The sequence below is a fragment of the Delphinapterus leucas genome, chromosome 2, assembly GCF_059928025.1.
Source record: "Delphinapterus leucas isolate spDelLeu-1000000601 "Yukka" chromosome 2, BTC_Dleu_Yukka2, whole genome shotgun sequence".
NCBI classification, from domain to species: domain Eukaryota; kingdom Metazoa; phylum Chordata; class Mammalia; order Artiodactyla; family Monodontidae; genus Delphinapterus; species Delphinapterus leucas.
The window spans coordinates 25,684,111-25,693,695 of NC_143130.1; the positions used below are offsets into that span (position 1 = coordinate 25,684,111).

Consider the following 9,585-nt stretch of genomic DNA (forward strand, 5'->3'; position numbering starts at 1 on the left):
AAGAAATCTTGTTTTTAGCCAGTTCTTTGGAGTTTCCTGACGTCCCTGCATTTTTTTTAAACAGGGCGCTTGCCTGTTGCAAAACCTCTTTGCCTGTTTTTGTTCCCTTTCAGTGGAAACCTCTCTTTGGCGCCAGAACTAAGTTTCCTCACAGGTTTTGGGTTACAAAGAGTCCTCCTCCAGTCCCGGAGCGTCTCCGCTGGGAACACTGTATTATTTTTTGAAATTGTGACTGTGCAGAATCTGAGACTTAGATGAGGCCACAAAGCCTCCGGATCCAAGAACTGAAAATTTACTTTCAAAATTACGTAGAGGACTTTGGACCCAGATTTTTGTTTGGAGAGCCTGGTTCTTGGAAATGCAGCTGGTATCTCTTGGGATATCTTAAAAAAGCTTTCATGCATAACTTCAGGCGTTTACTTACCAACCACCTATGCACAGCCTGCGAAAGGGGCTTCGTGGAATACACAGACTCCCCCCATGTAGCTGATGCTCCTGCACAGGTCAATTTTCTCATTTGGTGTTCTCTGTAGGCCTCTCAAGGTCTGTGCTATTGTGAAACTCTTTTTCACCCCTGATCAAAATCTTCCCTGTGGATGTTTAAGACCATTTCCTGTGGCTCAGTTCTTCCTGGAAAGGAAGACTATCTTTTTTTTGGCCATGCTGCATGGCTTGTGGGATATTACTTCCCCTACCAGAGATCAAACCCAGGCCTGCAGTGGAAGTGCAGAGTCCTAACCACTGGACCACCAGGGAATTCCCAGAAGACCATCTCTTTACCAGCTTCTGCCTAATCCCCCTCTTTCTGAGCTGAAAGACCTTAATCCAGTCCCTCTGGAGTATTTTCTTTCCCTCCTTTGGTGGTGCCGATGGTGATGGGGGAGGGGTCCGTGGGGAGAAGTTACAATCTCAGCCCAGGCTGATGACACATTCTGGGCTGTTAGCACCTGTTTTCCAACCAGGTGTGTCGCCTTGGCTGCGATGGCTCAGGGAGAAGTTCTGGGGCTTCCAGCCCGCTACGGAAGGGGTACTCAGGATGGGGCCTGAGCTGGCCCGGCTGGAGACCTCCCCTGCAGGGGCGAGGAAGTCCACGGGGATTGATATCTTTAGGGTGGTCATTTCCCCCGGCCAGGGTGTAGTCAGTGCCAGCAGCGCTTTCTGGAGAAAGAAGCTCCCCAAAGAAAAATCCGAAGTTGTGTCAACGGGCTGGGTGGAAACAAACATCAGCCCCTCATCAGAGACCCTGCTTTGTCTTCAGTGTGGGAGGATGGAGGGGTCTGAGTGGAAAAAGAGTCTGAGAATAAGAGCCACTCCACTCGCTGGTGGGCATCGGCCTCAACTGGCAGGACCACACGCTTGGGGGCAAATGCTCTGCCATCCTCACTGTGGTCCAGGGCAAAGAACCCAGAGACGCACCTCCCCTCTGAAACCCTCTCCTCTGCTTCCGCCACTCTGCTGGCTCCTGGCGCCTCTTTCATCCGACCACATGCTTCCGTCTCCGTGGGCACCTGGTGCCCACCATGTTGCAGCCCTGCCCTAGGAGTGAAGGACAGCGTGGGGGGCAGGACTGGGCACGTGGTTCAGGGGGCCCAGTGCAAAATGAAAATGTGGCCCCTGATTCTTAATAATTGAAAAATCGGTAGGAATTTCTGAGAAGGGTGGCGACAGCATAGCATCAAACTAAGCTCTGGGCTCTTCTGAGCGTGGGCTCTGAGTGATGCCTTGAGACCTTGGATTCTGTCTCCAGCCTGTTTCTCCCCACACGACATCCTCTCCCAGCTGCCTCATTGATTCCTGCGGCTTCCTAGGGGCACCGATGACCCCCAGATCTTCCACCCAGCCTAGCCCCAAACTCATGCTTCTGGAATGAGTTTGGAAGGCCCATTACCTGAAAAATCAACAAGACCGAAAAAAAAAAAAAAAGAGTTTATTACCTTGTCCCTTCTCCCGTGTCCTCCAGCCATCAAAATAAAATGGAAATCCTTCTCTCTCTCAATTCTCACTTTCAGACAAGGATTATGCCATCAGCCCAGGTGTCCGAGTCCTTCTGGCCTCTTCCTTTCCTGAATCCCACCAAGCTCTGTCTAGTTATCTTCTTAACCCATTTCCCTCTTTCTGCCATTCACTCCCTGTGGCCACTGCCTTGTGTCACACCCTGTCCTCTCTCGCTTGGGCTGTCACCCAGGTTTCATGACTTGCTTCTGTTTACCCCACCTCTAATCTTCATCTTCGAATGGCCGCCAGCATGTTTTCTCCCCCAAATCAATCCCCTGCGTAAAAGTAACCCTTGCCTCCCCACTGCCTGCGGTGTGAAGACCAGACCTCTGAGAAGGGTGGGCAGGTCTTCATTGCCTCACCATCCTGCCTCCCCACAATGAGCTCCAGTGTCTCTGGTTGGGACACACTTGGTGTCCCCATCCATCCATCCATCCATCCATTCATCCATCCATCCTTCCTTCCTTCCATCCAACCTTGCATGCATCCATCCATCCATCCATCCTTGCATCCATCATTCCATCCATCCATCCATCCATCCATCCTTGCATCCATCCTTCCATCCATCCATCCATCCTTCCACCCATCCATCCATCCATCTATCCATCCATCCATCCTTGCATCCATCCATCCATCCTTCCATCCATCCTTCCATCCTTCCATCCTTCCATCCTTCCATCCATCCTTCCATCCATCCATCCTTCCACCCATCCATCCATCCATCTATCCATCCATTCATCCTTGCATCCATCCTTCTATCCATCCATCCATCCTTCCATCCATCCATCCATCCATCCTTCCATCCTTCCATCCATCCATCCATCTATCCTTCCTTCCATCCATCCATCCATCCACATACTTGCTTTGAACAATGACCCTCTGCCAGTTCTCTGTGAGGCATTCGGAGATGAAGTTGATGAACTCAAAGAGGTGACAGCCCCGTGGGGAGATCACAGATCATGACAATATCACAAGGTAAGTGCAGAGGTCACAGGTCTGCAGCAAGTGTCACAGAGGACAGAGCGAAGGGATCTGACCCAAACTGGAGAGATTGGAAAGTCAGCCTTCCTGGAGGATTGAACAGGATTAGAAGGAAGGACAGGAGGTGATCGCGCCTTTGTGCCTCTGTGCCTTCTCCCATGCTGTACACTCAGCCTGGGAAGAGCAAATCCAGGCCTGCTTACCCCCCCACCCCATCACACTGCCTGGCTGCTATCAGGACTCAGCTGGTGAGTCACCTGTGTGTAGTCCTTCCCTGCCCTCCCCTGCCCCTCCACTGGCTGGACACCCGAGGCGTTTCCTCCTCCACACATCCACTTCCTCCTCCACCCCCCGGCACTGTCTTGTAACCACTTCTTTACTGATCTTCCCTCCATTTGTGGTGAGGTCCTGAGTCTTAATCATCTTTGTGTCCCTTGAAGTCCAGCATGTACACACACGCACACACACGCTCAACAATATTTGTCAGATGAGCAGCATATCACTTGCGCGCAAGTCTGGTTTGACCACGAGCTTCATTCTTAGAGGTGCCGTATTCAGCATAGGGAGATGTGGCCCCACCGCCACTGGCGTTGATCACACCTGGCTAGGGCCCGGTGACACATCGACAAGAGAGACTTTGAAACGCTAAAGCATGTCAAGAGGTGAGGCGGCCTGAATGTGTGTCACATAAGAAACTCTGGAGGGAATTAGAGCTACTTTGCAGAGGAGAGAGTGTAGGGCAGGACCTGATGGTCTCTATAGCTGTTTGAAGAACTGACAGAGAGAAGGCGTTCGTCATATTTTCTGGGGCTGTGGAATCTACCCAGGATGTAGGTAGAAGGAAGAAAGACACATTTCAGACCCACATAAGGAAACACTTTCTAAGGATAAGAATTATCCAACTGTTGGCCAATTGACCTTGAACTCTCTAATGGACACTTTCAAGGAGATGAAAACCAGCCGTCTCTCCGGGGCGCTGTCATATTTAGGCCTTTCATCCTGGGTGGGAAATCAGGCCAGATAACTCCTAAGGCGGTGTACAGACCCAAGATTCTTCAAGTCTAAAATTTTATCTCTACCTCAGGCTCCGTGGTAAGAATGTCACGTTGCATTCAGTCGGGGGGATGGAGAGAACGCACCCTCAGGTTTTGAAGCACTGTGCATTGTCACGCCGACTCCAGTGACTGTTTTACTTCTCAGAGGCGCTGAAGTTGGGAGAGGTGAGTCTGCAGTACCAGAGTCTGGGAAGCGGCAACAGAGTGCATCAGAAGGTGTTTTTCCATGTGGCAAGATCTCCGTTCTCCTTGGATTCTCTCAGAGTCTAGTATGTATGACTCATGAAATCAGAGCTAGACCAGGAGAAAACCAGCTCGGGGACTCAGTCTAAGACAAGAATCTGTGATACCCCTAACCCTGCCTTATACAAGGAGTATTATGCACTTGCTGGGCAGCTATAACCAAGAGCCACAAGTTGTGGGGCTTAAACAACAGAAATTATTCTCTCCCAGTCCTGGAGGCTGGAGGTCCAACATCAAGGAGTCAGCAGGGCTGGCTCCTCCTGAGGCTGCTCTCCTGGGTACTAGACGGCCGTCTTCTCCCTGTGTCCTCACGTGATCGTCCAACTGTGTCCAAATTTACCCATCTTGGGAATTCCCTGGCAGTCCAGGGGTTAGGACTCTGCACTCTTGCTGCCCTGGTTCGGGTTCAGTCCCTGGTCAGGGAACTGAGATCCCACAAGCCATGTGGCATGGTTAAAAAAATAATAACGAGGGGCTTCCCTGGTGGCGCAGTGGTTGAGAGTCCGCCTGCTAATGCAGGGGACACAGGTTCGTGTCCTGGTCTGGGAGGACCCCACATGCCGCGGAGCGACTAGGCCCGTAAGCCACAACTACTGAGCCTGCGCGTCTGGAGCCTGTGCTCCGCAACAAGAGAGGCCGCCATAGTGAGAGGCCCGTGCACCGCGATGAAGAGTGGCCCCCGCTTGCCACAACTAGAGAAAGCCCTCACACAGAAATGAAGACCCAACACAGCCTTAAATAAATAAGTAAATAAATAAAATAATAACGAAATAAATAAAAACTGAAAAAACCCTCCACAAATTTCCCCTTCTTAGGAGGACGTCAGTGTTGGGGCCCAGCCTAACGGCCTCACTCTAACTTGACTGCCTCCATAATGGCTCTGTCCCCAAATAAGGTCACACCCTGAGGTTCTGGGGTCAAGACTCCAACATGTGAATTTTGGGGGACATAATTCAACCCACGGGGACATGAGTCTCTTATGATTGCCCTTCATCACCCCACGATGTGAGTCTGGGGGGAGGCAGCATTCTCCCACAACAGAAGCTTGGAGGCCCAGACATTCCCGAGCTCCTCTCTCCAGTGACAAAGGCCTGGGCCCAGCTTTGGCCAGAGGGATGCCTGCTCAGCACTGCGAACTGATTGGCATCTACTGTCACGAAGACGTGGGCCAGGGCAGAGCTCTCTCCTGGTGATGGCGGCCTCCTCCAGTTCCTCGGGGCAGCAGGTGCCCCACACTGCATTGCCCTCCAGTGCCCGGGCAAGGGTGGGGGGCCACGTGGTGAGGACCCCACGCAGGGCCCAGGGCTGTGGGAGGCTTGACAACACTCCCTCTGCAGCCATCCAGGCGCTGGCACAGCGGCTCTCATGGCTCCCTCAACACCAGCTGATGTCTGTCGTCTCTCTGCGTCCTGGCTGCCCACACCCTGCCCAGCAGCTGTTCCCACTTGCAGGCCTTTCCCATCGACGTGCCTTTTGCAGCTCTGCTGGAGCCTCAAGACTTCTGCAAGGTCAGGCTGCCGTCAGTCTCAGGCTGCTTGCTCCGAGAAGCTTCTCTGTGATGGTGGGAAGGATGCTGGCTCTGGAGCTGGTCAGACCCAGGTTCAAACTCTGATTTACTAGATGCGTGATTTGGGGGAAGCTATTTAGACTCTCGAGGCCTCAATCTTCTCTAAAATGGGCTCATTAAAGCAGCTGCCACACTTGCTTGTTTTGAGGATTTAAGGAGCTGAAAATGCAATGCCTGGTGAGCAGTTCACACGGTCCGGTCCCGGCATGGAAGCCTGCCCTCAGTGAGTCCTGAACATCTATCCTGGGCGCCCTCCAAACCAGCCTGCAGGGCACGTGATGGACGAGAGATGGGCCAGCTCGGTGTCCAGGGAGATGAGCTTTACCCATGGGCTGGCAGTGTTGAACGAGGTCCATTTCCCCGTGGCGGGTGGGGGAGGGTGGGGGAGGGTGGGGGAGGGTGGGGGAGGGTGGGGGAGGGTGGGGGAGGGCGGGGTTCCTCCACCAATGCTCAGCTATCCCAGGCCTGCAGGGCAGCACCAGGTGAAAAGCCAGGACATCCTGGGCCCACCTGATGCTAGACTCCAGATGCCACCCCTCCTTCTGTACTGAGGGCCTGGCTCCTTCCCCTCCCTGGAGATTCTGAGGCCATTAGAAAGGTGGGAAGAGTGGAGGAGGTGCTTAAGGGACAGTGTGAGATTCCTTCACTGACTGTCTCCACGGGTACTGTCTCGCCGGGCATGGAAACCCGCCATCCTTTCTAGGTCAATTCAAGCGCGTCTTCCAGGACTAGCCCCATGACGTTTCCGTTCCCCACGCTTGGCGGAAGGTGCCCCAGCCCCCCGGACCCTGGCACCTGATCAGAGGGCCAGGGGAGGCCTTTAACCGGTTGCTTCCCCTCTGGGTGGGGGGACGGGGTGTCCAGGCACCTGTCTGAGAACCCGGTTGCTATAGAAACAACCACCCAAAAGGCAGGATGGTGGGGAGGTTGGCAGGTGAGTTGGGCCCAGACCTTTTTCAGAGACAGGTTTTTTTTGCTTTGTTTTTTGGTGGAGAAACACATCTTGTATTTCTCATTCATATTCATCGTGGGCAGTCTCCACCCCACACGTGAGTTTTAATTTTAAATTTCTCCAGGGGAACAACGGAGTCATTTTTAGCTGGCTGGTTTGGGGAGACTTTGAGCGGCCCCTGGAATCCGCAGGAGCCTGCGGGGCTGAGCTGTGTTTGATTTAAAATTGGAAACAGGAGGCAGAAGAGTGGCTTTATATAGCCTGGGAGGTCCAGGAGCCCTGCACTGATTTATGACAGGCCTGCCGAAAGCACATGGAAGCCGAGGTAATATTTATAAATTCCTTCCCCAAGGATGGATGGAATGTTCTGAGCTGCAGTCAGAAAGCACCTTTTTGGGGGATGAAGGGAGGTTAAGTCCAGTTATTCGTGGACTGAAAGGAAAAGGGAACTTGAGCATGGAGGGGCTGCTCCAAGTCTGTTCCGGAAACGCGGGCTGCTCTGCAGGCCTGGACTCCTCGCTCAGGTCCTCAGGGCCCCACTCCCAACCTCCTCCCTCCCCCCACCCCCCGCCCCGTCCTACTCAACGAGGCCAAGCACCTACACCTGGCAATTGCAGTGACTGCACTTTACCAACAAAACGTCTATCTAGGTGTCTGGGGACAGCACAAGTCCTGGCACTGTGGGGAGGGAGAAGGAAAAGAAGATGGAGCGGCGGAGGGGGGGCGGGGGGGGGAGGAGGCTGAAGACAGACGCAGGTGTGGCCCAGGAGCCCGAGTCCCTGGCCGAGGCCCAGATGTGACAACGGGACACCCGGAGTGGGAGTGGCTGGTGCCCGGCATGGAGGTGGGCACTGTGAAGGGTTCGCCTGGCTGTCAGCAACCGTGAAGGACGTGCACCCACTGCAGTTTGGACACACCGACCAAGGCAGGGGACCCCCAGATTCAGAGAGCGCCACCCTCTGTGTGTCCCTTGGGCTGGCATCCCTGTCCCTAACCTAGCAGCTTGGGAGAGCGGCCAGCCATGTGGCCGAGCTGGCTGATGGCCTTGCTTGAATGAGAAAGGACAACAGAAAACATTAAAAAAAATTGTGTCAGGAAAGTAAAACCCAGGGGGGCACATTCAGCTCTGTGGTCCCCTCAGCCTTGATGCCTGATTCCCATCTGCACGCAGAAGGGAGGCCCGTGTATCACTAACCTGCGTGTGCCGGTCCCCCATGGGATGCACTCCCCCCAGTGCTCCGGGTCACGAGAGCCAAGCTGGAAACTGGAAACAGCAGGCGGTGGTCTGAGGGGCTCTGCTGTCTCTGGGGACGGGGGAGAAACTGTCATCTTGGTTCCAGTCTGCCCAGACCCCTCATCCGCAGCCTGGTTTCTGGGTGTCACCGGCACACCCACGGGAGGGACAGGAGGTCTTTCCAACACCAGCTGCGTTCCTGCCCTGGCCCCAGGGGTTCTCACGACAGGTTCTAAAGCCGGTTAAATGCAGGCAGGGTGTGATGCCAGGAGGCCGACAGAGATGCAGAAAGACACCTCACCCCTTCCAGCTTAAGTGCTGGCAGGCACACAGGTCCCCATACTTCAGGGCACCCACCAGGACAGAGGGGATTGAATGCCAGCTCCCCAGCCAGGCCCACACTGGCAACTGTAGACCCGTGGACACTGTGCAGGGAGACCTGGAACCTCCCCTTCCTTACCTCTGCTTCTTTCCCTCCCGCAGCACTGAGCACACGTTCCATGAAAGGTCCCTGGGGATGACGTCAGTGCTTCTTTTGGCAGATGGGACCATGATGCACATCTGAGCCTCTGAGGTGACAACGGGCTTGGCTCTCTGCTCATGGCGCCGGGGCAGCCACGTCCATGGCACCTAGATGTTCCGTCCACTCTTACGGGCTTGCTCCCAAGCCTGCACCTGCAGGAGTTCAGCCACCCCCGACTGTTGCGGCTGCGAGAGGATGAGCCCAAAGAGGCCGAGCCTGCAAGGCCCCGCGGTCAGAGCACTGGTTTCTTTTCCTGCACGAAGGGGGCTCTGCAGCTGCCCCGCCGGGGCCAGTTCCCAAACCAGACCCCGGCTTTTCCCTTGGACTGTTCCGACGGGTGGAAATACAGAGTGTTGGTGCTGGAAGGATGATAGCAAGGCTAGCTGTCATTTATTAAGCACCTACTGCATACCAGGCATGTTAAGATGATTTCTGATCCTCACAAGTGCTGGAGGAGGCGCGATTCCCATCGTCAGGTCACGGTGGAGGCCACGGAGCTCTAGGGAGGCTGTGGGTGAGATCAGGGGCACAGACCTGCATCCAACTCCAGCTCTGCCCCTTACCAGCTGTGGGACAGGCTGCTTTCTGAAGCTCTCGGTGTCTTGGCTTCCTCATCTGTAGACGGGGAAGCTGCAATGGGTGGCCCCCCATAGGGTGGTAGTGAGTCACTGCACAGGCAGTGTGCTCACAGCAGGGCCTGGCGCCCAGGAAGGGCTGCCAGAGTGTCAGCTGTCACCATGGGGAGGACGAGTGATTTGGGCCCAGTCGGCAGGGCAGCAATAACTACATTCCCAGTCTGTCCGGCCCCAGAGCCCATGCTCTTCCCTTTACATATGAGGAAACGTGCATGGTGGGGAGGGTGTCAGGAAAGAGGACTTGTCAAGATGGGCCAGCTGCTCTGTGACTGTCCCAGGGCTGGTAGCCCTCTCTGATGACCCCAGGTGTAGTGTCCACCCCACGAAAACACTGAAATAATCTCTGTCAAGCCCCTTCGGCCTTGGGGTTATCTGATGCCACCTCTGGGAGCCAGGGTTT

The 9,585-nt window shown here is 54.6% G+C and overlaps 1 protein-coding gene and 1 long non-coding RNA gene across 6 annotated transcripts in view; one reads left to right on the plus strand and one right to left on the minus strand.

Moving 5' to 3' along the window:
- The window catches only part of LOC149749970 (uncharacterized), a 57,665-nt gene extending 48,595 nt beyond the window's left edge, over positions 1-9,070 (minus strand). For all 5 annotated transcript variants that reach the window (XR_016391932.1, XM_089906584.1, XM_089906587.1 and 2 more), the window contains exons 1-2: positions 8,488-9,070; positions 7,989-8,097 (exon numbers count right to left, since the gene is read on the minus strand). Coding sequence is in view for 4 of the 5 variants with exons in the window: in XM_089906584.1 (XP_089762710.1) it covers positions 7,989-8,097; positions 8,488-8,629 (251 nt within the window). In the remaining variant the exon portion in view is untranslated. The remainder of the gene's footprint in view (positions 1-7,988; positions 8,098-8,487) is intronic.
- Positions 3,328-8,600, plus strand: LOC149749971 (uncharacterized). Its single transcript, XR_016391934.1, has 3 exons — positions 3,328-3,638; positions 4,061-6,064; positions 8,511-8,600. It is a non-coding gene; the product is annotated as an uncharacterized LOC149749971 (long non-coding RNA).
- Positions 9,071-9,585: the final 515 nt, after the last annotated feature.